Source organism: Paroedura picta, chromosome 4 (genome assembly GCF_049243985.1).
Source record: "Paroedura picta isolate Pp20150507F chromosome 4, Ppicta_v3.0, whole genome shotgun sequence".
Lineage (NCBI taxonomy): Eukaryota > Metazoa > Chordata > Lepidosauria > Squamata > Gekkonidae > Paroedura > Paroedura picta.
Genome location: NC_135372.1, coordinates 97,285,464 through 97,312,606, shown reverse-complemented (window position 1 = coordinate 97,312,606; position 27,143 = coordinate 97,285,464). Strand labels below are relative to the sequence as shown.

Here is a 27,143-nt window from a genome sequence, read left to right as displayed (position 1 = left end):
AATAATATCAGGGCTCTCTCAGCCTCACCTAACTCAGAGGGTATCTGTTGTGGGGAGAAGAAGGAAAGGTGAATGTAAGCTGCTTTGAGACTCCTTCAGGGAGAGAAAAGTAGCATATAAAAACCAACTCTTCTTCTTCTTCAATAAGTGGGCTAAGCATGATAAATATGGTCTACACCATCTGTTTCACTTGTATAGCTTATGTAGAGTCTTTCTGAATCCAGAGACACAGGTAGCTTGAGTTGACAGGACTAGTCTGGGTTGCATAGATGATGCCTAATCATCAGTACCTCATTTCATTATTTCCATTTCTGATGTACCAGCTTCCCACCCCCTTCATGGGTTAGACCCAGGTTCGTGAATCATGACATTGCTGATGTCCCCTTTTTCAGCCACTGTGACTCTTTTCACTGACATGTTGTTTAACCAAACACAGAGAGCAACAGAAGTTCCTGTTCTGACTTTTTTATGCACAGTAAGGCAAAAGCTCTGTCCTTGTGCAAGACTAGGTTTTCTTTTTCCACTGGAAACATTCTTCTTTGATCAGCCGGAGTCAGATGGAGAGGTTTGTACTTCTTTGCATCTTAGTGTCCTTGTCAGGTAAGAAATTAAAGCCCCTTTGGGTTGGATGAGTGAGAGCTTCAGGTGTTCAGAACAGATTATGATGCCATGTATAGTATGAATGGGCCAGGAAATGATTGAACTAGACTGACCTGTATGCATGATTCTGAGGATAGAATCCTGCCCAAGCAAAGCCATTTGGAGTTAAAGTTTTTCCCAAGTTTATTTCTCACCTTTCCAAGCACTTCTGATGTGGTACATTTTGCTTATTTCTGTTGTGTGCTTGGGCACTATGTAAATGGCATGCCATGAAACAGGATAACCTGCTAGTGATGTTGGCCATGGGGAATTATATCCCAACTAGAGACAAAGCTCGTTGTATCCAGGAATACAACAGGCGCTAGAGCTTTGCAGTGGGAAGAGGAAGGGAAGGAGTTGTCCACTCTGTAAGATCATGGGGTTGAATGTGTGTTGTGTGGGACGTTGTGGTGGCGTGGTGACAAATGAGGGTATGTGTGTGGAGATATGGGTGTCAAGAACCTGTAGTGTGGAATGTTCATTGAGTATGGGAGAGGACTGACCTGGGAATTGCAGCATAGTGGTTACAGATGAGCTTTCCAGAGCCATGTCTTCAGATATGTGAAGGGGAAATCAGACTGGTGACTCTTCTTAGGGGGAAATTACATGGCAACCAATTCCTCCCAGTTCTGCATTCAACATCATTTCCCTTCTTGTCCCCCTGCCCTAATACACATGGGGTAGTCACAGTACATTGTGACTACTTCTTCTGTCTCCATTTTTTACTGTTGATAAAATGTTATGTGGCCAAATGCTTCTTTCACGGCTTCTCCTTAGAAGAAGAAGAGCTGGATATTTGTACCCTGCTGTTTACTACCCAAAGGAGTATCAAAGTGGTTCATAAACACCTTTTCGCTTTGTCTCCCCACAATAGACAACCTGTAATGGATGTGGGGCTGTGAGAGGTCTGAGAGAACTGGGAATAGGCCACAGTGACCCAGCAGGTTTCAGTTGTCTCAAAGCAGTTTCCAATTGCCTTCCCTTCCTCTCCCCATAGCAGACTCTCCATGAGGGTGGTGGGTTAAAGAGCCACACTTGGAAGATGGCAACCCTAAGAGGAAGTCCCTCTGTGCACAGCAGTCTTGACCTTAGTCAGGTTTATGCACACCTAGGTAGTGTGGAATTCCAGAAGATGAATCTACACCAATTTGGCAACCTTACCTCCTCTCTGCAATGTTTTCTTGACCTAAAATAGGTCAGGGGGTGCTAGGTAGCTGTGGGGGCATTACACACTTTTGAGGCTCCACTTTCAGACTTCAAGGAATATGTTCAGGCCAGGGTAGGGCCTGGAATTTCTGCTCATCTCCAGACTATACAGACCAGCTCTGCAGGCAAAATAGCTAATTTGGAGGGGTGACTGTGTAGCATTGTATCCCCCTGAGGTTTAGGGAAGCCAGCCTCCAGGTTGGGTCCAAGAATCCCCTGGAAGTACAGCTCATCTCTAGGCAGTTAGGCTGAAGTCTCACTGTCTACTTTCCTGTAAAGCTAACTACACTTGAAATTCTAAGCCACTTATGTCTTTGAGTTCATAGGAGTTTTTATTTACCAGGCCAAGCTTGAAAAAAGTCACTTTAGTCCCCATGTCTCTCCAGCCATTTACTTGTTCACTATTTACAGTTTCAGGCTGTAAATAATCTTTATTTAGATCTTCCTGAACTTTCCAGACTCGCAGGATTGATATTGGTCTGTATGTCTGTCTCTGTGCACCCCAAAATACAAACAGTTGCTGGTAAGGGCTGGCCAAAGCCCATAGGCCAGGAGGGACACACCCACAACCACTCCCACAACCAATATAGAATAGGAAAAATATTGGTAATTTTCACAATCATAGGAGGAAACAACCACTGATGAAAATGCAACATTGAAAACAGCACAAATCTAGAGTCCATTTTGATTGCTTCATTAATCATTAAAATAGAGATAAGACACATTTTGATGTTTAATTCAATATCTTATTAATGTGTATTGTATAAATATTATACTGTATATAGATTTTGATAGTCTGGGACAGGTTCTCACTTTTTTCTGTTGGTACATTTATTCAGAACCACCAGGTTTTTCTCTGTGGCAGTTCATGCAGACATACCCATCTGGTGATGACTTGCATGTGTGAATGAGCCAGCACAGATTAAACACATCAAATATCAACACAAATAGACTATTTTCAAGTCAAACAGCCCAATATGCAGCTGACTTCCAAACAAGGTATTGTTGGGTTGCCACTACGTCTGTATGTATCACAGGGAGGGTCTGAGACTAATTAGAGCTATATCGATTCCCCCTGCCTGTTCCCCTCCCTCAGGCTGGGCACAGCAGTTTTTCTGCCTGTACAGATCCAAGATTAAAATGAACCCTGACAGAAGAAAAATGTCAGAAGAGAAACAGTTTCATGGGGGAAGCCATGATTGGTAGAAAGAGCATCAAACTGCCCTTCTTGTCTGCTAAGAATAATTGTGTTTGGTTAAGTTGCAACAAAAATCACGGTAATTCCAGGACCATGGGGTTTCAAAGAAAGAGATGAGCAGAAGTGGGTTGACATTGCCTTCCTCTGTATAGCATTCCCAGTCTTTATTGGAAGTCTTTCATCCCAGTACGATCTATGGCCAATCGCTGCTTAGCTTCCAGGCTCTGACAAGAAAGGCCTAGTCAGGGCTATTCAGGCAGCTAGCCCACTAATACAGTGCATTCAATGGTCCCCAGCCCTCTGCTTATGTGAATTCAGCACACTCAATTGGACCATGCTACTGTAAAATCAGATTTATTCCTGGGTCATCAATTGCTGAATAAGCCAATGCAAAATATCTTCTCATCCTAACTTCTTGTCCCAGAAAGAACAGAGATGAGGTTATCTTGGGAGGGCAGAAGAGGAGATACCCTGGATACCCTTTGGTCATGACATAATCCTTGTTACCTTCAAATTGCTCACAGTCAACAGGTCTACTGCATGGGCTTCATATGGAAGGAAGCCTTGAGAACAGATTAGTTAATTAATGCATTTCAGGTTTCCCGTACACAAAGCAGCCTATATTTTTAGAGAAATTGCAAAAGCCATATATATTAGCATGGAGGGCTTATATTTTGCCTAAACTTAACTCCTGTTTTCTGAGGCTTTGTGGCAGGTCAAAGCAGAAGCAGGACATGTAATATATCAAAATGTCAGCAGAACTGCTTAGAAAGTTTTGGAATTTATTCTGCAGGATGAGAGTGTGATTAATGTTAGATCATTGGCCAAGGTGTTATATTTCCTGCCCTAGAAAGTAAAAGACAGAGGACTATTCTAAACCCTACTAGACAGTCATCTATAGCTTTCTTGTAAAAAGGCTCTGAATTCAAAAGGAAGAATTGTGGAGGAGGGGGGTCTCAGCCACTTTATTCCTCAGTGGAGAGGTATGAAATTGCCACTTTGTTTTTCTTCATATATATAAACACATAGCCCATTACTGGCCTGACTTTAAACAGTTTTGTGCAAATGTGAGGGTAACTGGAGGCAGGGGAATGGATGCCTCCTTGGAATCTGCAGCCTGAAGCTTTTTGTGTTGCTTTGTCTCTCACCACTCCTGCGGTATTTATTAAAACTGTGTTCACACCAATGTATGTCCCTTCATTTCTTAGCCATCAGTTTGAAGCCTGAGGTAATAAACATGATAAAGGTAAATTCTAATATAAGCTTTTGTCTGCCAGTTCTGACAATAACACCTATGATGCTGCTGATTGGTCCTTCACTCTGTCCAATGATGGGCAAATGGGCAAATGAGAGCAAGATGCAATTTAATAAAGATCAGTGTAAAGTTCTGCATCTGGGTCAGAAAAATGAAAAGCATGCCTAATGGATGGGGGATACGCTTCTAGGTAACACTGTGTGTGAACGAGACCTTGGGGTACTTGTGGATTGTAAGCTAAACATGAGCAGGCAGTGTGATGCAGCGGTAAAAAAGGCAAATGCCATTTTGGGCTGTATCAACAGGGGCATCACATCAAAATCACAAGATGTCATAGTCCCATTGTATACGGCACTGGTCAGACCACACCTAGAGTACTGTGTGCAGTTCTGGAGGCCTCACTTCAAGAAGGACGTAGATAAAATTGAAAGGGTACAGAGGAGAGCGACGAGGATGAACTGAGGCCAAGGGACCAAGCCCTATGAAGATAGGTTGAGGGACTTGGGAATGTTCAGCCTGGAGAAAAGGAGGTTGAGAGGGGACATGATAGCCCTCTTTAAGTATTTGAAAGGTTGTCACTTGGAGGAGGGCCGGATGCTGTTTCTGTTGGCTGCAGAGGAGAGGACACACAGTAATGGGTTTAAACTACAAGTACAACGATATAGGCTAGATATCAGGAAAAAAATTTCCACAGTCAGAGTAGTTCAGCCGTGCAATAGGCTGCCTAAGGAGGTGGTGAGCTCCTCCTCACTGGCAGTCTTCAAGCAAAGGTTGGATACACACTTTTCTTGGATGCTTTAGGATGCTTTGGGCTGATCCTGCATTGAGCAGGGGGTTGGACTAGATGGTCTCTATGGTCCCTTCCAACTCTATGATTCTGTGATTCTGTGATATGATGTTTTGCTGGATTCAGATGCAAGCGGAACTCTCAGAAGAACAATTAATATGCAAATTACTTGGCTTGGGTCTATGCTCTGCATGTAGGGTATCATCTCCCAATGTGTGGTGTGTAGCTTGATGTAGTGATTAAGAACTGGGTTTGGTTCCCTACCCCTCCATATGAGCCAGTTAGGTGACCTTGGGCCGGTCACAGTTCTCTCAGAGCTCTCTCAACCCCCCCTTCCTCACAGGGTGTCTGTTGTGGGGAGAGGAACGGAAGGCAATTGTAAACCACTTTGAGACTCTTTTGGGTAGTCAAAATACTATACTCTGGTCACTTGGGTTCCATTCCTCCATTTTGTTCTCTACTTCCTAGATGCCTATGCAGCAAATAATCATGCAGTCATATATGGGATTGAAGGAGAGTCAATCTCTATCAACTGCACCTACAATCTCAAGGAGAATCAGTGGAGAGAAAAGAGTTGGTGCAGACACATCAGCAAGACAGTCTGCCAGCATGTTGTCAGTGCCCGGCGTTTCTGGATGCCGTTCCTCAAGAAGAGGAATGGCACCACTTCCATCGCTGATGACATCCGGACTGGGATCCTGACAGTGACCATCTACCCACTGAAAAAGGAGGATGCTGGATTGTATCAGTATAAGGCAGACTTTTTGGGGAGCAAGAGTACCTTGTGTACAGTGAAACTGAAGGTTCTGCGAGGTAAGTCTTGCCAGAGTGCTGTCTTTTGCATACCTGGATTTGCATTACAATACACTTCGAGAGCATTGTCCTTATTAACTACTGCTACTAAAATCATAGTGCCATTGGGCATAGTGACAGGCAGAAACTGTCATGAAGACTTTATGTTTAAAATATAAAGTTATCAGTGACTGTTAATCCCAATGTCACATTTTCCCTCCATCTTTCTGTTACTAGTTGTGATAATAGACTGTTTCTTACCATGTCTCAGTGTAACAGTTTTGGGCTGTGGTGAAATCCGGACAGTTTTTTCCCCTCTGTGCTGTGGAAAGAAGGGGCAGTTAATCATTTGGTCACCTCCTTTCAGATGCTAATTGGCCTAGCCACGAAATAGGCATCTGGGGGGGTCTTCTTCCCCAAAATTCCCTAGGAGAAAAGAGCTTCCTATGGGAGAGGACAGTGAGATATATCTGCTGTTGACCACAGGGAAAGGTGCTCTCTCTTTTGCATGCTGACCATGGAAGTAGAAGCTTGCTCTTAAAAGAGGGGAGCAGCCTTCTTGGACTATGTGGCTGCAGGTTTGCTGTACATTCTATAAAAAAACTGGGGAACTCCTTAAGCAAAGGCACCCACCTTGTATTTAACATCAGATGGGGTATGTTTTCACAGAGGACAGGACTGCATTTCATCCAATTTCTTTTGCCTCTTTTGCTTAACTCTGTGTTATGCTAAAGATCTGCTTATGAACCTTATTCTTTTAATAAATCTTGTATAAATTTGATGCTGGCCATGGCTCTCTGACCACATCGAGCTCCCCTATCTCTGAAATGCTAGCTCAGTACAAGGGGAAAGAACCAGGGTCAGGGAGGGAGCTTGGCAAACAGCCACTCTTAAGGGGCATGCCTTGCAATAAATTGTCCCCACAGCACTCACATGCTGGGGCTATGGAAGACACAGAGGCAAGACCTCAGGAGTCAAAGGGGCAGATAGGAGTTCTGGCACATGGCAGGAAACCTCACAAAAGTCTGCAAAAAAAGTTTTTTTTTTAAATATTTCTGCACGTGGCACTGATTTTGCCACAGATAAACCATTGTGGTATTTTTGATTCTGCGTGGCACTCATCTCTCATGGCAGCAAGCATGCGTTTTCTGCATCATTTCCTTGCAGCATCATAAACTTGCTTTGCTACAACTTTTTCCTTTACACTGGTTCCAGGGACACTTTTTATGGCATACATAAACATTACTGTGTTTTCTGTCTCCTCCCCTGAGCTGTCTTACACTAATGACTGAACGGAAAGCCCATGAACTACTATTCTCATGAGGCTCTGTCAGCAGCATGTGTCAATCAGGTGACATTGCTGCTGACCACAGCCTACCAATGAAGTACCCTCCCATTTGAGGAAAGCTCTCTCAAATGCATGATTGTTTACTTTGGTCTACTATGGTATGAAAAAAAATCTCACATCTTAAAAAGGGGCTATTTAAAAGGGGACAATTTGACAGTGTCAGATATAACAGACTTTGGTTGAAAAAGTTTGAGTGCATAATAGCCCCATATCCTTCCAGCTAGCGACCCTGTACTATGACCAGGTGGTGGCAGTGTGTTTACCAGATAGACCTTTGGCCACCCTGCTGGAGTTGACAACCAGTCAGAAAAGGAGGTGAGAAAAGCAGAGCAGGGCTTGAAAAGCAAAAGCAGACTTGTTCTGTCACATTGGCCACTAAAGTGCTATGTTTCTGCCACCAGGCACATGGGAGATTGAGGCACCAGAGGAACCCAGAGCAGAACACAGCCTCTCCAGGTAAAATCATACATTCATGTTCAGCCAGTTCTTTGTACCACAGTGCCTGCAGGATGGACCTTACTAAGCCTAGGTACTCTGTCCTGTCAGCAAGACTAAGTGTGTTCCTAATAAAGGGTGATAGCAGAAGCCTAACCAATTATAATAGTGCTTCTCCATGCCTTACAGCAGGGGTAGTCAATCTGTGGTCCTCCAGATGTCCATGGACTACAATTCCCATGAGCCCCTGCCAGCAAATCTGGAGGGCCACGGGTTGACTACCCCTGCCTTACAGTGCAACTGTCCTTTACTTAACTTAGTAGGAAGTGAGTAGGGTTGCTGGGTCCTCTAGTCCCCAGCAAGGGGGCGGGGGTAGGGTGACCAGTTCCAGGTTGGGCAACTCCTGGAGTTTTAGGGATGGAGCCTGGGGAGGACAGGGACCTCAGTGGGGTACAATGGAACACAGTCCACTATCCAAAGAATCCATTTTATCCAGGGTAACAAATCTCTGTAGTCTGGAGATAAGCTGTAATTCTGGGGAATCCCCAGGTCCCACCTAGAGGTTGGCATCCCTAAATAGGAATCAGCTCAGTATTGCTACTGTTAGATCATGCCCTGTCCAACTCACCTTTGCTCTAGAGCCCTGTTGTCAGAGGAGCCATATGAAACAAATTCCCAATACTGTAGCTCAGTTTCATTAGTAGCTACCAAGTATATGAGACCTTACTAATGTTCTTACATTCTGACCCAGAAGACAGGGTCACCTGACAAGTACTGGACTCTAGCTCTTTTCTATAGTTAAGTTATTGATTATATGTTATCACTTCAGTTTTCCCAATTTAATCTTTGCCCATGACACATACATGGATTCTATGGGAGCCAAGAAAGCAGATTACATGCCACATCATGCTAAGCCTGTGCCAGTTCTGTCCCTGCCTCTACTTAGAGGGACTACCGAAGAATGAAAAACATCACATGACTAGATTGGAGTAGACCAGAGAGAGTTGCATACTTCCAGTCACTGAAATTTAATTTCTGGCCACATTCTGAGAACCTTGCAAATCACATCCCAGAGATATCCTGATCATCATCCTTTTCTGTGCTGCAGAAGGAAAAAGGATGAATTCTCGGTCCTATTGAATTTGATACCTCCTTAGAGACTTTCATCTCAGCTTCTATTCTTCTTAACTGCAGCATTTCACCAGGGATATATACAAGATTGTTCTGGCAGAAATTACCAAATTTTATTGCAGCTCCCACGTGTGCTGTCAAATCACAATGAGTGGGTACAAGTCTAACTGCTACAATAGGATTTAATAGATTGTCCCATTAGGGTTCTCTAGCTGTGCCATTTTGGAGGGTAATACAACTTAAATTTGTTTTGTTAAGATTACAGGTAGACAGGTTATAAGGCATGGGTGGCAGAGGAGGTTAAATATGAACATCCTATGCCTGTGGTTTTTGTCCTGGACTAGGGTTGTGAGCCTCCAGGTGGATCCTGGAGATCCCCAGGAATTCAAACTGATATCCAGATGACAGAGATCCATGTCCCTGGAGGGAATTACTGCTTTGGAGGGTGGTCCCTCTCCCCCCAAACCTCACTGCCCCCAGGAATTTCCCAACCAAGAGCTGGCAGAAATTTTTTCTCCCCTAGGAGAACAACTGTTTTAAAAATGTATTTTCAGAGTAAAAAACATGAATGGGGAAGGGTTCAACTTTGTAAGGATTTGGCAGCAATCCATTCTGACATTGAAGTATGGATCAGAGACCAGCCTATTTCTTATTTGGAATAGTAGATTATAATGCAATGAAGAATAGAATGTAATGTAATTTGTAGTGGTAGATTAAAATGTATTTCTCTGGTCTGGGGACAGAGAAGATATACTGCCCAGCCGATTGCCTCATTTCAAAGAAGAGGATGCTATAAAGTTACCTCCATGCTTGAGAGGAGATGGGAGGAGCATGATAACAGGGTCTCACTCTGAGAGGACAGGCTTGAGAGGACAGGCAGGGGGCAAAAAGGCAAGATCCCAGCTAACTGCTGTCAGCAATTGATTATCTATTAGCCCATTATTCTCTTAGACATATTTATTGTACGCGGAATGTTTTCCATTCAATTCAGTCTCAAGTGAACACAAACAAATCCAAATTGCTGTTTTTCCTATTTATCTCTGGAATCTGTTAACCATTTTCATTATGCTGTATGTTAATTTATACTCTCATGCTCTACCTATATAGATTCAAGCAGCCAGCCGTGTTAGTCTGAAGTAGCACAACAAAAATTGAGTCCAATACTCTACCAATAAGTTTTAACTGATTTCATCCATCTCATTATATTGTATCTGAGGAAGTGTGCGTGCACACGAAAGCTCATACCTTGAATAAAACTTTGTTGGACTTAAAGGTGCCACTGGACTCAAACTTTGTTCTCCTGCTTCAGACCAACACGGCTACATACCTGAATCTGTTAATTACTCTCAGGACAAGGGTACATCTGCTCATCTCTGATTTTGATGTGTTTATTTCCTTCACTATGTTTTTCCTTGGAAAAGCAAATAGTGGCCATATTAAAAAGTCCTGTTATTCTAGTTTGGTCCTTGTATCTATCAAGCAACTTTAATATACTGTATTTGAATTTACTACTCATACTCTACCTATATGTATGGACTGGTGACTTTCATTTCAATGTATGTGAAGAAGTGAGTATGTACACAAAAGCACTCAGAATTAAATTTTGTTGTTCTTAAAGGTGCTGCTGGACTCAAACTGCTGCTTCAGACCAACATAGCTACCCACCTAAATCAGCCTTTTTATAGTTTCTATAGGGGGATTTTGCATTCTTTCTCATAGATTGCAAAGCCTTGGCAGCAGAATGGATTTATTCTTGCCACAGATAGTGTTGAGTAAATATAACATGACATCTGTAACTCGCTCTACGTGGGCCTGCCTTTGTCTCTGATCCAGAAGTTGCACCTGGTGCAAAATGCAGCTGCTAGGATCCTCACAGGAACATTTTGGAGAACCCATATCCAGCCAGTGTTGAAGCAGCTGCATTGGTTACCAGTTGCAACCCAGATCAAGTTCAAGGTTTTGGTTTTGACCTTTAAACCCAATTCAGTCTGGGACCCACATATCTGAGGGACTGCCTATCACCCTGTGCCCCCCCCCCCACAGGGCTTTACGCTCTGCAGGTACTAACTTCTTGGTGGTCCCTTGGCCTCAATCAGGGCGAGAGCCTTTTCTGTCCGAGCCCCAATCTGGTGGAATGAGCTCCTGGAAAAGCTGAGGGCTCTATATTTTAAATCTTTATTGTGAGCACACAATCATTGGTGTCCAATTATCCTGGCCAAACTATCAGAAATACACCCAAACATAAAGAGAAACCGTTATACAAAAAATCCTGAGAAGAGATCTAAAGACATTTTTTACTGTTGTGGCATGTCCCCATAGCAACATGGAAGTATTTCGTTTAAAAAAAAATTGTGGGACTTGAGGGGGGACACAGAAGTTTGAGTCCCCAAAACAACTACTGTGAAGGGATTGGTGGCTTGCATTGATTGACAACCCAAGGAGTGGGGGGAAACCTGCAGGTTGTCCGGCCTTCCCGCCGCCTCATCGGGTGGCAAAAAGCCACAATGAGATGTCAGGATAGTGCGGGGGGGGGGGTCTCCCGTCAGGAAGCATACAAACGTGCAGTTTACTATCATGCGTTTGCAAGCAGGAGGCAGTGTGCGTTGTCCGCCTCCATGCGGAAATGATCCAACACAGCTACCCACTTGAATCTGGTGTCTGGGAGGCATCTAACAATATGCTAGCAGACTTTGACCATGTAAAGCAGCCGGTTTTTCTGTCTAGTATGTATGGAGTGCACTGAAGATCTTTCAATGTATGTACAGATCTGCACCCCATACATACTAGGTAGAAAACCAGGCTGTTTTATATGGTCAAAATCTACTAGCTTTTAAAGTGCAGTATAAGCATATAAAATGGCAGCAGCCATATCAAGCAAACTCAGTGCTGTCTATGGAAAATGAATTCCCATCTTCATTAAGATACCGTTTTCCCACTAAATTCTCTGCTTAATGCTATCCATTTGTTTGTGACTTTCCAAAGCACCATAGGAAATGCTGGAGTCAATCTGCCCTTCATTGTGGCTGGATTCCTGGGTTTCAAAGGCCTCATTATTATATTCCTCTTGATTATCGCCTGGAGCCAGAAGTGCAGAAGGTTAGAAGATGGCAGCAGAAGGGAAAATGATCATCAGCTCCTCTCAGTCACAGGTGATATCGCGAATACAGGCAGCATCAGTAGAGGTTTGCATGTCCTTGCCACCTTAGACAGAACAGGACTGAGGCTAGGTGGACAATCTTTTGCATCAGTGTTGGATATACAAAGTAAGGGCATCCCAACCCAAAGTAAGAATATCCCCATACATCACAGGTCATTCTGGAGTCCATATTTAGTGTTCACCAGAATAGAAAAGAATAAAAGTAGCATGGGAACATTTGCATATTGCTTTCAGCTTGATCTGTAATACTGGTACCTGGATGAATCCCTGAATTTAGTGTAGCACATGGCCACTGCTAGAGGATTCTGTAGCCCATCAGCAACCACTTTAAGGACAGGCCACACTAGATGCAGACTGCACACAGATTACTGTACTGCTTTCATAATCATTGGCCTCTCTTGCATTGTGCCACTGAAGGCAGCCACTTACTCTGTCTTCATTGTGGAGCCAGCCCTGAATGAGGGATGATCTGTACAATAACCTTACAACATCTCCCACAAAATTCTAGCCATTTTAATTGTGTAATCAGAGTTCCCTACTCTGGGTTTGGAAATACCTGGATATTTTTTGAAGGAGGGAGCCTGGAGAAGGCAGGGTCTGTGGGCAGGAAGTACCACAGTGGCATACAATACCATGTAGTCCATCCTCCAAAGCAGACATGTTTCCAAAGGAATTGACCTCTGTAGTCTGGATATGATTGGTAAGTTTAGGAAATTTGGACCTGCCTGCAGGTTGGCAATGCTAAAAAATGTTCAGAATGCTTATAAGACAGTCTGTCCCCTAGTCTCACATTAAAAGAGTAGGAAGGGATGAATGCCATGGATTTTCATATCATGAGATCTTAAAATTATACATTTGGAGGGAGGTGGTTCATTTGTCTTTTGTTCCCAACCCTATAAAATATATTGCTCTTTAATATTTAAACATTTCTAAAAGTTCAGCCCCATCTACTAGCCTCCGCCAAGTATAGAAGAGAACCTCAAGTGTCTGCAGCAGCCATGGGCTGTACACTTCGTTTCATTTTATAACTTGGGTGCCTCTTCCTGCTTCTAGATGTGATGGAAGGAAGGCAAAGAACAAGTAAGAATCCACTGACAGGAGCATGGGCATAAGAAAGACCTCCTCGCTATATCCCTTCACCTCATGCCCGGCACAAGGACTGCTGTGGTTTCCTTGGTAAAGCCAACAGGACAGATGGAAACAACTGCTTTGCTATCATGAGTAAAAGAGATTCAGCCCGGAGAGTATAATAACTGTAAGGGAACTTCTCTTTAACTCCTTTGCAAAATGTATCTAATTATAATTGTTACAAAGCAATAATAAAATGTTGTTGTGGTATAAATGAGTGGAAATGCTTGTTGGAATGAAGAGGTCCCTGTGGATGGGCTGGAAACAACAGGGCACAATAAGAAGTCTCCTGGAGAGAGGGCATTCAGTGATCACTTCAGTATAATTTAATGTACTGTATAATAAAATGTGTATAAACTGGCTTTTTCATAACACAGGACCCATGCAGAATGGTATCATAGTGTAAGCATAATAACTCACACACGTCTTACAGCCTGATTGCTTGGGTTGCCCCCTCTTGTCTTGGATACCAGACATGACTCTTTAAGTCTGCAGATGATGCAGAAAAAAAAGCAACAGATCTGTCTCCCCTGCGGCTATTCCCCTTGCAGATCTATCATCTTCTCTTTCTTCTATAGGTGATATGGCAACAGGTCTCAAGCTGTGCTACACTAGGGTGGAATGTGGAAAGAATGTGGAACCACAGCTTATTTTTAAAAAAAATCAGCTGTAGATTTAAGGGGGCAAGCCCTCCAATGTCTCGGGTAAGAAACGTGAGCTCTAATGATTAAGGTGGTAGCTGGAGTAAAAGATGGTGCTTTTATGTTCACATACACGCATATCCACACATACACATGAAAGGCAATTGCTGATTTAACTTCTGAAGACTATGGGAAGGTAGATGAATGAGGAATAGTGTTAACTCTTGCAAAACACACTGAGTTTTTAAAACACAGCATTCTTAAAATGCAAAAATAAAGCTGATTTACCAGGGAAACATAAGAGAAAAATAGGACTGTCCCTAGTACATTTTAAAGGTGGTAGCATATGGTCTTCATAATAGTTTTGCTGAACTGCTGATTCCCTTCAATAAATGTTATACAATAGACAGTCTTTGTGCAGAGTCTAGAATGCAAACTTCTTTCAACAGTGTCAGAGTCAAGAAGTTCAAGTCCATTTCACATGGTAGACAGAATTATTGCTGAGGAATGTTTGGAAAGATATTATTAACTGAGTGCAAATAGAACTGCTGAACAAGCACAGAGCCTCAGGAAGTCTGATCTCAATTCAGATTTGTTTTTTTAAGTCCATTGTGCAACCAGGAAATCAGCATGCTACAAAAATAGGACAATCAAGATGGCACCCTTTGCTGTGGTCTGACACTTCCCATTTTGCCATAACATCTCTCTAGCATGTGACTCCTAGAGATCATAAGCACTAGAACTAATTTCTCTAAGTTAAAGAAATATCAACACAATGAAGAACTTGGCCATTGGGTATTTTCTGTTGATACAGCTGGATAGGAATGGTTCGGGTATCCTCATGTTGTTGCTAGATCTGTCAGCTGTGTTTGATGTCTTCTCTCACCAGTTGTTAGCACTGCCTCGCTGGAGCTGGGATACATGGGACAGCACTTCAGTGACCGATCTCCTTTCTCCAGAACCGAACACAGGATTGCAGTGGAGGAAGAGATATCCTGCCCCTTTTGGCTCCCTTGTGGAGTCCCACAGGGAACGATTCTCTCCCCCACACTTTTTAACATCTACACATGCCCTCTGGCCCAGCTGGCTTGGAGCTTTGGGCTGAGTTGTCACCAATATGCAGATGACACCCAACTTTATCTCCTGATAGATGGCCTCCCAGACTCACCCCCCCCCCCAGAAACATTTGCCAGATCTTTGGAAGCTGTAACTGGATGGTTGGAGCAGAGTCGCCTGAAATTCAATCCCTCCAAGACAGAAGTCTTGTGATTGGAAAGGAAGGGGCCAGCTCAGGAAGCACATTTTCCCAGCCTGGCTGGTGTGCAGCTCAAGAACCCAGAAATTTGGAAGTGACCTTTGGTGTTTCCCTATCAATGGACATGCAGGCCACTAAAGTAGCCTGCACAGAATTTTTCCATCTGTGCCAGGTGAGGCTACTAGCACCCTACCTAAGCCATGGTGATTCATGCAATGGTCACCTCCAGTCTTCATTTCTGTAGGCAGCTGCATTGGTTGCCGGTCACATCCCAGATTCCAGGTTTTGACCTTCAAGGCTATCTGCCATCTATCTGTGATCTGAGGGTACAAATCTGTTGGTGGTCCCTGGCCTGTGGGAGATACATCTCGTCTCAACCAGGGCCAGGTTTCTCTCATTCCTGGCACTGACCTGGTGGAATGAACTCCTGGAAGACCTGAGGGCCTGCAGGAGGTTTCTCAGTTCTGCAGGGCCTGCAAAATGGAGCTCTTCCACCAGGTATCTGGCTGATCCCAGAACAATTAGGATCTCTAGGCACTCCTCACCATAGCTGCAACATCAAGCTATTTCCCCATTTATCCCCTCTTGAGGCACAGGATGTGGTGGAGGCCTGCTGAGTTTGGGTAGTGGGTGGGGAACTGGGGGACTGGATTGCTGCCGCTGTTGTCTGAAGTGATGGGGGATTATGTTTCATTGGAGGGATTTTCATTGTAACCCGCCAGGAGCTGGCTAGTCCAGGAATGTCTGGTAGTAAATCAAATAATCAATAAACAAACAAACAAACAGAAACATCATGTTCCAAGAGTTTGCTAAATTCTAAGGCTGGATTTTGATTGGAATTTATTACAGTTAAGCTTGGAGGGGGGGCTGTTAATATCGAAGTGAGGTTCACTTTATCAGGCGGCATGTGACATATACATCTACATTCATCAATCAGTATTGGACAGCAGTAATATGGAACCATATTTTCTTTGGGTAATAAAAATTTCCTGCTCTTCATTAATGAAGATGAAGCTTCATGCAAAATGCAGACAGACTGCACAATAATTGTACAATTATTAAAGATTCTATTTCTCTCTGTACCAGTTGGCTTTCTTCACCTTCAAGGTGCGGCCTCCTTTTCTCCTCACTAACAACACTGGTAAGAAACAAATTCTTATACCCTCGTACAGCTGTGTGCCATTGCTATGCGTATCTCCTATAGCTCCAAGCCAATTTGGTGATCCTAAAGCCCTCTGACTGCCTGGGGGATTAATTCCTTGTTACCATCCAATGTTATGCCACAATCACCAAATGACACATGTGCCCCATAACACAGTCTAATCATACTGAGTTGCCAATGACAGCACAGCCAGTCCCTTATCACTTCAGGGCACATGCACGGAGCAGCTTCCTACACTGACACAATGACATTAAGAACCTGCTTAAATGATCTTCCCACAATGTCAGACCAATGCTAGTGATCTGGGATGCCAAACAACAGACTATGATAGCGGGTATTTTGGTTCCTTCCTGCAAGGGCAAACTGACGCATTCAATACTCTGCTCTACTCTCTAAGCAATATTCATTTGCAGGATGAAGCAACTCTCCGGGGTCCTTCTCATGCTGGTCCTAACAGGTGAGGCACCGAGAAATGTTTGTTTATTAAAGTATTAATATCCCATCTCTCTGTTGTTGTTATTATAAATAATACAGTACTATGTCTAAAACATATCAAAATAGTACTGAATTAATTATATAACTAGATTTCTGTTGTTTGTTACAAACAGGCAGCAAATTCCCCCCTTTTTTCTGAAAGGAGGAAATAATTTTAGCTACCATCAAGGAGAAAGCTAAACAGCTGAAGAATGCCTGTTCTATATCCTATGTTGTTCAAGACGTTAATTGCAAGCACAGTTTTCAGCTTTTGTACCCATCCATTTGTTTATTTTTCTGTTTATATAATGTGAATGAAGGCTAGATGTCCTGAATGGCATAGATGGAGTATGTGTTTAAAGTGAATGGAAAGAAAGCTGTTGCAATGATGTGGAGGAAACACATCATTATGGCTGCAGGTCTAATGCACACTTACTTGGGAGTAAATTCCATTGGTAAAGTGACTTCCCAGTAAACCTAGGATAGCATGCATCTGTGGATCAGGTCCAGAACTCACGGTTAGGATCTGCATCCCTTGTGCCAGTTCTTTATCATTTTCCTTTATGGTGCCAGATTCACTACAGTATCCATTCTTTAGAGCCTGGATCAGGCACCCTTTCTTCTCAATTTCCAATGAGGGTCTCGGATCATTCACAATCCCCCTCCCTTTCATTTATCCAGATTTGATGTGCCGAATGTCAATATGACACTTAGGATATGTCCAAACTGCTGCTACTTGCACTCTTAGTGAACCTAATGCTACACCAGAAGTTGATAACCTATCGAAATAGAACTCCTTCCTTATTCATCTGCTGCCATGTGGACTTCACAATTCATGCAAGCCCCATGTGTGCTGCCACTTGAAGTGTGGGCAGCAGAGGTATAAGAAGTGCATGGAAAGATGAGTAGTGAATGTATTCTTGCCTTCTTTCAGTGCCCTATTTTGGACCTGCTCAACCTTTCCTACCTTATACTGGATGATCATTCAGCCCATTTTAGGCAAGGGAAAGGTTTGTGCCTCCCCATTTTCAGCTCCTAGCTTGAGATCAGTGGCCACATATTTGGAGAATCCTTTGACCTGAAAGATCAAAAGAATTTTGTTTGCAAGTTGTCTATAACTACACTATTTTTACTGTTCTTGCCCAAGGTCCCTTTGTGCTGAGTAAGCCTCATTCATCTACAATACCTATAATCCCTTCCTTTAAAAGGCCAAATTCAGCAGGAAAGCCTCGAGAACTGAATATATTACACGGGGAATCCCTCCACATATATCTCTTCTGTGACCTGGAAAATTTAAACACAGAGAAAGTCTGGTGCAAAGAAGAACTGAAAGCATGTCTCCCCCAAACACATCCTGTGATCTTCTCAGAGCCAGAATGGAAGGTTCTAACTATGGCATCAAATAAAAAAGTCAAGCTGGGGGATTCAAGGAAAGGCTGTGTTTCTGTACACATGACAAATGTTGAAGTAGAAGATTCAGGGCTTTACTGGTTTGGGCTACTGCATGGACGGAAAATTGACTATTTGTCACCAATTAAAATGGTGGTTCATAAAGGTGAGAACTTCAAGAAAACTACAATGGGCAGTGTCTGAGGTAACTGAGCACGTTAAAAAATTGCAAGTCCTATGTTGTTCTATGGGTACATTATATTGAGCCCACATTTTACTGCTGTCTGTGGCATGAAAGGTAGAGAAGTGGAGTTGCCATTGTGAAGGGGCTATAAGGGATGACCATGCATTGGATACACCTTCAGTCCTCAACCACTCTTATGGTCATCTGTTTGCACATTTAGCTCTATAGGTTTGGAGTATATCTTGCGCAAGTATGCTTTGTTAGTTATAAACTAAAATCTACCAATGCCTGAGTTTGACATGCAATATTAGCCTGGATATAATGTCCCATCCACACTTGACGTCACATTGTTACACTTGAATAAGTAGTTTGGTAGATATATAACAGTATCAGATATAGCAGAAGGAATCAGAACTTTAATTCACCTGATTTTTTTGGCTGTGAATATATATATTTATCAGAAAGGTATATCTCCACTGTAAGCATATTAATTTTATACCAGTTTGTAATAACTTTCCCCAAGACATCCTTGGAAACCTAAGATGGTTAAAGTGATAAGATTTTTTTTGTATAGATCTCTACACTATTTAGCCTTTCCTGCTAATAGAAATGCAGTTTCCAGAACTATTAAACTCATGTTTAGAATCATATTGCTGGAAGGGGCCATACAGGCCATCTAGTCCAGCCATCTGCTCAGTGCAGGATCAGCCCAAAGCATCCATGAAAAGTATCTGCTCAGCTGCTGCTTAAAAACAGCCAGTGAGGGGGTGTTCGCCACCTCCTTAGGCATCCAATTCTGCTGCTGAACTACTCTGTGAAAAAGTTTTTCCTGATATCTAGCCGTACCATTGCTGCGGGACCTATCATCTGCTGCCAACAGGAACCTTTCCCTGCCTTCCTCTAAGTGACAAACTTTCAAATACTTAAAGACAGCAATCATGTCCCCTCTCAACTGCCTCTTATCCAGACTGAAGATAATAGTTGTTATCTTCTCACTAAGAACTGAAGTCAACAACCCTAAGACAGTTGTGTTCTAGGGCAGGGGTAGTCAACCTGTGGTCCTCCAGATGTCCATGGACTACAATTCCCATGAGCCCCTGCCAGCATTTGCTGGCAGGGGCTCATGGGAACTGTAGTCCATGGACATCTGGAGGACCACAAGTTGACTACCACCATTCTAGGGCCTATATTACTGCCTAGGTCATTTGCAAGATAATTTGATTCCTGCAAGCCTTGTTTCAAAGGCAGTGACATAGCATTCACTCCATGCATCATGGAGACCTGTTGTGTTGCAAATAGGTAGACTTGTTGAGTAAGACAAACTCTGGTCATGTTGGTATTTCTCTACTTTTTTAAGCAGACTGAATAAAGTGCACAAAAAAGAGAAAATGTCTTTTGCAGATAATCTTTGGCATTACCAAGAAAGAACTTGTATAGGACTGAAGTTGATCTCGATTTAGAGAAGTTTGGAGAAGGATGTGGTAGTAATGACTCAAAAGCAAATCCTAGTCCAATGTCATGAGACAATGTTTCATCATAAGCAACAACAAAAATGATTGCCAGTTAGATATAGAAATTGTTTTAATACAGATTATAAAATTAAGATGTATTTCAGAATGGGGCATTCTTCATCTAAGGATATCTGTAGAATGAAAATGTAGCTAAATGGTCATGACAGTAAAATTATATAAAGTACCTTTATAAAGAGGTACACAAAATAATAAAAAAATATTTAGAATTAGATATACGCAAACTGTGTGTTTTAATTATCTTTCAAAAATAAATGTAAAATATTTTTTTAATCCTTTATGTGAGCATCTTAGTGACGGGAAGGAATTTTATGGTCTACCCAACTACTTCTAAAACTCTATTGCTGAGAAAGCATAACTTTTTCTCCACTTCAGTTCTGAGTAAGTATTGAATAAGCATTGGGGACCAAACTATTGTTGCTTATTTTAAAACCTCGAGGCAAAGCATGAAGCATTACTGTATGTTAGGATGAATGTGATAAGGGGTTTCAACAATCACCACATTTTGCAACTTCCTTAAGTTTTTACAAGATGAGCACTGTAATCATAGCTTGGAGGAACTCATGCCCTAATCATCAGTGATGTTATGGATTTTGTTAAACAGTATGATTGCATCCACATTCTAGACAGCATTTAGGACAGCAGTGGTCTTGCTATCTGTGGAAAAAATGTTTTCTTAAAAGACAATGATCCCATGCAACAAATGAGCCAATGTGTGTTTTCTTGTGCTAGAAAGTGATTGTCAGATATATCTATAGTACAAGAAGCTAGAGCAGCCTTTAACAGCTAATTGCTTGTGGGTGGTGCTCCTCTTTCTAGCATGAGTGTTTATGAGCTCTCTGCTGCCATGAATAAGGGGGGGGGGAACCAAATTTCCTCCTCCTCTGCTTGGGTATGAGGGGTGGAGCACTTGTCTTCAGCTAGATCACAAATATAGGGGACTTCTGGGTCTTCTCTGCTTCTGAGTTTTTCTCATGTGTTCTTTTTAATAAATTATATTTCACACAAAGGATCCAGAGGAGGCAGGAAGAATTCAGAAAAAAGAAAAAGAACATTTACATACTGGATTGGATCTAACCAGTTTTTCCACTTGTGAAAAGAAGAGAAAGGATCCTCTTTAACGATAAAAAAGTTTCTACTATGCAACATGGGAAAATTATGGATAGATCATCCTTAAAGAGTCATTGGTGTCTCCCAACTTTAGTCTGATAGCTTAGTGGTGGAGACCATAAGTTGCATGAGGAAAGTCCCAGATTAAATCTCCAAGTAAAAAATGCAGGGAAAGTTCTCAGAAAACCATTGCCATTCTATGTGAACAGTTCTGAGCAAGAGGGACGGAGAGGTCTGATTCACTGTATAAGGCAAGTGCCAAAGACTTGTTTTGATAATTATGTATGTTTTTAATGTTTCCCCACCACCACAGGTATTTCAGTACCTAGTACAACCAATTCACTTGCAACATTTAGAACACCTTCCTTTGAAAGTCCAAGCAAAGCAGAATGGAGACCAGTAGAGGTGACAGTAATACGAGGAGAGCCCCTCAGCATGGTGGGCTTTTGTGGACAGCAGCATCTGAAAAAAAAGAAAATCTGGTGCAAAGGAGAACTATGTGATCCCAAAGCCCCTGGACAGCTCTTGGGACCAGGGTGGAAGAATTTAACTACTGATCCAAATCAAAGGATCATAATAAGAGATTCAACAAATGGTTGCACTTCTTTATCCATGACAGATCTTCAGCTGGAAGATTCAGGGATATACTGGTTTGGGTTTCTTGATGGTTGGAACATTATACCTTTTAAAAAACTCACAGTGATAGTCCAAGAAGGTGAGCAGTTCCTAGTAATATAATTAATACCTGTAACATATAGAAGGAGTACCTGAGATCTCAAGGCTAGTCTACAGATGCAGAAAAATCACATAATGCAACCTTCCTGGGACTGTACCAATTTAGTTTACAAAAGGAACATCTCTCATGCTCAACGGGCATATCAAGGACTAGTTTTTTCAGCTCTTGCTATTCTTTTTATATTTCGGGGGCAGAGATTAACCTGGAAAAATTTACATCCCAAAACCCCAAAGGCTATATCCTGAATGATACAAGAAATATTATTTATTTATTTATTTTATTTTATTATATTTAAATACCACCCTCACCAAAGGCAGTAACTTTTTAAAATCATGGCCCTCAAAATGAAATTCATATTTTCAGTCTCTAAAATGTTGGATAAAAAGTAGCATAGATTAAGTTATATAAACATATTTGCATTTCTGGAAGTGTCCAGCCATTGATTTTAAAAAGTTATTTACTAGAAGCAAGAAACAATGGAATACCCACTTTTTCTAACGTGCTCTAAACACTTTTCACAGAGTATTCTAAATATCATTCCTGGGGCCAATGTTACTTAACACAATTTTGAGAGTAGAGTGGCTAAGCAGTCAGGATAGCTACATCCAGAGAAGACTGTAAAGAAAAGTGACAATAACAAGGCCAAAAGTCTAATTCTTTATTTTCTTTATTTTATTTTTGCAGAACAGAAAAATCATGGCAATGTAACAATAACCAAGGAGAATAACCCAAGGTACTGCAATTAAATCTAGAACTAAAATCATTGGAATGGGGGATTTCTGTTTGCTGGCAGATATTCTTTCTATCTTCCTATTCATTTTCCTGTTTTGTAGTTCAGTTTGATCCAAGCAAATTATGTGAGCCAAAATGCCATGGTAGACTTTAGCTTTTAAAGCCTTTCTGGATTTCTATTTGAAGACACATAAATGCCATACTTTGTTGAATTTAGCAGATAGACTTAATATACATTCATATTGCAAAAGCATCCTACTAATCAAATGACCTTAATTATCCAATGAAGATGTTAAGACTTTAGATTCACCAACTATGATCTGATGTAACTATGGCAATTAGAAACTTAGAAAGACACAACACTCTGGGACTAAACAGCTTCTCTCCTGAATGTTATCAAAATTATGTTAACATTCTGGGTCCTGGATTATCTAAAATGCTTTATCAATTCAAATAATAATTTTAAAAATCTTGGACTATTTGCATACCTGTAACTTCCAATGAAAATGGAGGGAAGTCAAATTTGAAGTCTAATTATGTCCTTTCAAATTATCAGGTAATCAGTAGTTTTAAGGATAGGACTAATGAATGTTTTGTATATTCTTACAGCATTTACCATGTTGCTCTGGCAGTGGGCTCTAGCATGGCTGGCATTTTAATTATTGCATTCATCAGTATTCTAATTCTCATGATGTTCACTAAAAGTAATGTGAGAGGTATGTTTCTTTTAAAAAATTATTAATGCTTAACAAAAACAAAAAACCAGTCCTCAGCCTTCAGAAAGCACTTGATCAATATAGTATTTAATGGAAGCTTTCTCAATCAGGGTTTCATGACATCCCTGGAAAGGTTTCCTGAATGAGTGGGACATAATCAATTCCATGCCATTGGTCTCAAATTTGCTGTGATGGTTTTGGAAAGATTGCAGCAAGACCAAGGTGGTATCCCTATGGAAAGTATAATTCTACATCAGCATTATTTTCCCTGCTGCAATTGCTTGTGATGGTTACCTCCAAAGCATTTCTCCCTGCTCAGATTGCAAATCACAAACCTCACATGATTTACTCATGAGTAAACATTCCCAGGGTCCCAGAGGGCCAGCAGGAAGCCATTTCTGGGCTTCTCACAACCCTCCCATGTTCTCTGAAGGTAGCTCACTCCCCTCCCATGTTCTCTGAATTGAAAGAGGCCAGGGCAACTTACTGGCAGTGCAGCATGCTCTGCCTCCTCTTCCACCCAACAGACTTCTGTAACCAGCAGGACATTAGAGGTGGAGAACTGACTCTCTTTTTAGCCGTTCCTGGTCGCTCCCTCCTGATCGGGGCTAAACTACCAGGGCAGGCAATTCTGGCTGAGGGCCATCTCCTTTGGGGGACTATTTCCAGGAAGGGGGCAATCAGGTAGGGAGGGAGTGAATTGTCTGCATACAATTTGAGCTGACTGGCCCTCTGCCCTCTGCCCCTCTGCCCCCTCCCTTTCTCTGTGCAGCACACCCCCAGGGAGGGCCAACCAGGTAGGGAGTGAGCTGTCAACTTGAGCTTTATTATGTTTAGTGATTGGTGAAGTGATGAGGCTTTCCTGATCCTCAGAAAAGAGCTTTGGGACAAATGGCAGATTGCTGAAGAAATGGGAAGGCTTGGAAAGGTACAGCATTTACACTTTTTAAATGTCAATAACACACAACATATCACCAACATAAATATTACAAATACAAAGCATATAGTAACAAATATAATAACTCACATACAATGCTAAAATTTAACAAAAAGTATCTTAGGGAGTAAAATAAGACTGACATTTTTTAAATGTTATCTTTATCATTGTTTAGATGCATGAATGCAACTTCATCAGAAATCCCTTGGAATCAGAAATGAATGCAGTATATGCAGTATTGAAGAAGCCTAAATCAAGGGCAGAGGAGGTTACATATGTCAACACAACATTTCCCCTAAGATCTGTTACCGTAAATCATCCCAGTAAGGCAAACGCTGTGCAGTCTTCCTTAGGGCCAGGGGAGTATGTGAACATCTCATTTGGATCAAGGGATCCACATAATGTGGAGTAAAGGTAAACATCTTATATCATCTAGCCCTGCCTGCATGAACTCTGTATTTCCACTGTACCTACAATAACACAGGCATTCATTAATGTGGACTGGACTGATCAAAGTCAGCAGTTAGCTTCCTCAGCTATTATCATCACTAGAGCACTGTGTGAGGGTGCATTCAGTAGAGTCTGCCCATTGTTTCTTTCCTGAAGGAAAAGGGATAACTTGGGCTGATCAAAGAAACATGAATTTAGATGGCAGCAGAGCAATTCCAGGTTTGCTTGTATGTCCCATCTACTACGGATCCTTTTTAAGCTAACTTCAGGTTTGCTGGATTCTGGATAGCACTAACGGATGATCTCTGTATTCAGTTCCATAAGTAAATTTCATCTTATTTGATTCTTTTGAATTCACTGGCTGCTTTTGATACATATATACAAATACAATGCAATAAATACAAATACATCAATGTTTTTTAGCTGGTGTGTGATCAATCGGGCAATATTTCACACCACACAAAGGAACCCTAAAAGGTTCAGTTGATGCTTTTTGTGTTGGTGGAAAAGAATTACAGGGGTTAGTCTGGTCAGTCCTGAGCTTTTAAGCCCAGTTCATTGGCCTCCACTCCCTGACAAGGAACTTTGCCATCATCTGGTATATAGTATAGGAACCTTAGGAGACCTTGGTGTCTCCTTGGCAACTTCCATGTCTTTTATCAAGATGTTGCCTGCCTGTGTTACATAATTCTGTGGTACATAATTCTGCCAACTCAGCTTCCCAAAATCTTATCATGCCAACTTTACTGGCCAAACCATGAGTAGGTTAAGATCACAGTCCTTTATCTGATACTGTCTTTCTTTGGTTACACAGCTGAAGAACAGCCTCCCCTGCCCCCCCCCCCACATCCATCATTATTAGCCCATGGGGTGGTTGAACTAATAGAACTTATCTGGTTATCCACCAGTTTATGGATTTTTCATCATTTCTGAGATAAGAACAGGTTATTTTGTGATGCCTCCTTGCTGTGTCCATTGGAGAAGAAATATTCTCCAATGTAGATGTTTCAGATCTAATCATGACCACCATATTGTCCCTATTGAGGAGCAGCATAATTTGCATACAATTATGTACACAAGTTAGATTCTGAATACTGTAGCCAAACAGTATAATTTGATCTGGGTATATTTTAGTTTGTTAAATAGTTTCAGTTCTGTATTTAATCACACCGAACTACACAGAACACATGGAAAGAGGGAGGTTATTTTATCAACAAAAGGATCTTGGGAGAGGCAGGCAGAATCTTCCACACCTCATATTCTGAAGTGTATTTCTCCTTTTACCAAGCCAATACTGTAAGTGTGCACAGATGGCAAAAAAACCACTTTAGGATCATGGAGACATAGGCAGCAGGTACAGGGTGGGTTCAACCGTCCTTTGGATGTCAAAATCAGACACCCTATTGCAACAGTTTGCTTTGAAATATATAGACTGTCACTGTCTTGCCCAACTCAATGCCAAAAAATACTAAGAAGGGAGCCTTATGCTTTTTATTTTAAATGATGATGAAAGTGTTTTATATATGTGAGATTGTTTCAGTCAATAATTACAATTATTTACATTTTGCCTCTCCCCAAGGTGCAAGGTGGCTTACAATAATTAAAAACAATTTTGTTAAAAACCAGAACTAGTGAACTGCAGGTCTTTCCCTTTTATCCCTTAACAAAGAATAATGCAAAGGTGGTACAGTCTCCTGTTGTTTTTTCTAGTACATCACTAAAAATGGTGAAAATTTAATTACTCAGAATGCATCACCCAAAATACACCGTGCAGTTTAAGTTTTCACTTCCTAAGTCATTCTTTCTGTGTTGTAAACAGCTCATGTGATTCAACAGAGGTAGATGGAAAATGATGCACATCAGCCATGATGTACATTCTCATTTATGCATGCCAGTGGCATTGTCACTGCACTTCCACTGACTTCATGGAATGTTTCCACAACCTGCATCTATATAAAACTTTTTGCTCTGATTTGCATTGTTCGGTTCACGAGAGCCACTGAAAACCTAAGGTTAACCTTAGTCGAGACAAAGAGACTTAAATGTTTCCACAGCAGTTACTAGTTATGAAAACTTTGTTAGTCTTAAAGGTACTACTGGACTCAAATTTTGTTCTGGCTATGAAAACTATTTTCCTTCCCACAGTAATTTATGCTCATATTTTCAGAGGTCTCAACTTTTTACAAAATTGTTGGTCAATCACTCTGTCTTAGATAACTTGTGGATACATAAGAACAGTGGTTCCCAACTTGGATGCAGGAAATTCCAGGGGTCCAGAGTTACTGCAAGTGGTCCACAAATCCCAATGCACACTAAGCAGTCAATTTGATCTTTATGAAATCGTGTATTTTCTCAATCAATGGATACTAATTGTACAATTACTATTGTGTGGAGGGTCTACAATTGTTCTTATGTTAATAAATGGTTCCTTATACTCAAAAAGGTTGGACACCAATGCTTTTGAACTTCATTAAATATTACCTCACTCAGTTGCAGAGGCAATCAAGATGCAGAATGTCATTCCTGTCATTGCAAATTAGCTACAATATTGGTTTATTGTTGTAGTATAAGTATCAAAAATGTAAAATTCCCATCAAAACTTAGCAACTTTTAAACTATACCCCTATTAGGCATATTAGGTAAACATCTTTCCAAACAAATTCTGTCAGGAAGGAAATATGCATCAACTGCATCAAAAGTGTAAGTAATTATATATTTCTGTGTCTAAACAAGCTGTCAGAATTTCTTCCAT

General features: G+C 41.5%; 2 protein-coding genes across 5 annotated transcripts; both read left to right on the top strand.

The window, feature by feature from the left end:
- Positions 1-438: 438 nt before the first annotated feature.
- Positions 439-13,290, top strand: LOC143835954 (triggering receptor expressed on myeloid cells 2-like). 2 transcript variants are annotated; one of them, XM_077334463.1, is made up of 5 exons: positions 439-600; positions 5,554-5,898; positions 7,627-7,681; positions 11,774-11,940; positions 13,002-13,290. In XM_077334463.1, the coding sequence occupies exons 1-5, from the start codon at positions 558-560 to the stop codon at positions 13,058-13,060; spliced, it is 669 nt and encodes a 222-aa protein (XP_077190578.1). In that variant the 5' UTR covers positions 439-557; the 3' UTR covers positions 13,061-13,290. The 2 variants fall into 2 exon arrangements, with proteins under 2 accessions (XP_077190578.1, XP_077190579.1); XM_077334464.1 differs by lacking the exon at positions 439-600 and adding an exon at positions 2,704-2,844.
- Positions 13,291-16,345: 3,055 nt separating this feature from the next.
- LOC143835974 (uncharacterized) lies at positions 16,346-26,851 on the top strand. 3 transcript variants are annotated; one of them, XM_077334561.1, is made up of 7 exons: positions 16,346-16,591; positions 17,817-18,163; positions 20,005-20,091; positions 21,134-21,535; positions 22,241-22,289; positions 22,898-23,004; positions 24,117-26,851. In XM_077334561.1, exons 1-7 carry the CDS (start codon positions 16,401-16,403, stop codon positions 24,122-24,124), a joined length of 1,191 nt encoding a protein of 396 aa, XP_077190676.1. In that variant the 5' UTR covers positions 16,346-16,400; the 3' UTR covers positions 24,125-26,851. The 3 variants fall into 3 exon arrangements, with proteins under 3 accessions (XP_077190676.1, XP_077190678.1, XP_077190679.1); XM_077334563.1 differs by having other exon boundaries at positions 16,404-16,591; positions 17,756-18,163; positions 24,117-26,850; XM_077334564.1 differs by lacking the exon at positions 17,817-18,163 and having other exon boundaries at positions 16,404-16,591.
- Positions 26,852-27,143: the final 292 nt, after the last annotated feature.

Bases quoted from the DNA above. Each gene is read 5' to 3' on its own strand.
- LOC143835954 (XM_077334463.1), top strand. From the start codon at position 558: ATGGAGAGGTTTGTACTTCTTTGCATCTTAGTGTCCTTGTCAG. The intron at 7,682-11,773 runs GTAAAATCATAC...GACTTTCCAAAG, and splicing joins GCAGAACACAGCCTCTCCAG to CACCATAGGAAATGCTGGAG. The intron at 11,941-13,001 runs GTGATATCGCGA...TCCTGCTTCTAG, and splicing joins TCAGCTCCTCTCAGTCACAG to ATGTGATGGAAGGAAGGCAA.
- LOC143835974 (XM_077334561.1), top strand. From the start codon at position 16,401: ATGATCTTCCCACAATGTCAGACCAATGCTAGTGATCTGGGATGCCAA. The intron at 18,164-20,004 runs GTGAGAACTTCA...TGAGCATCTTAG, and splicing joins TAAAATGGTGGTTCATAAAG to TGACGGGAAGGAATTTTATG. The intron at 22,290-22,897 runs GTACTGCAATTA...ATATTCTTACAG, and splicing joins ACCAAGGAGAATAACCCAAG to CATTTACCATGTTGCTCTGG.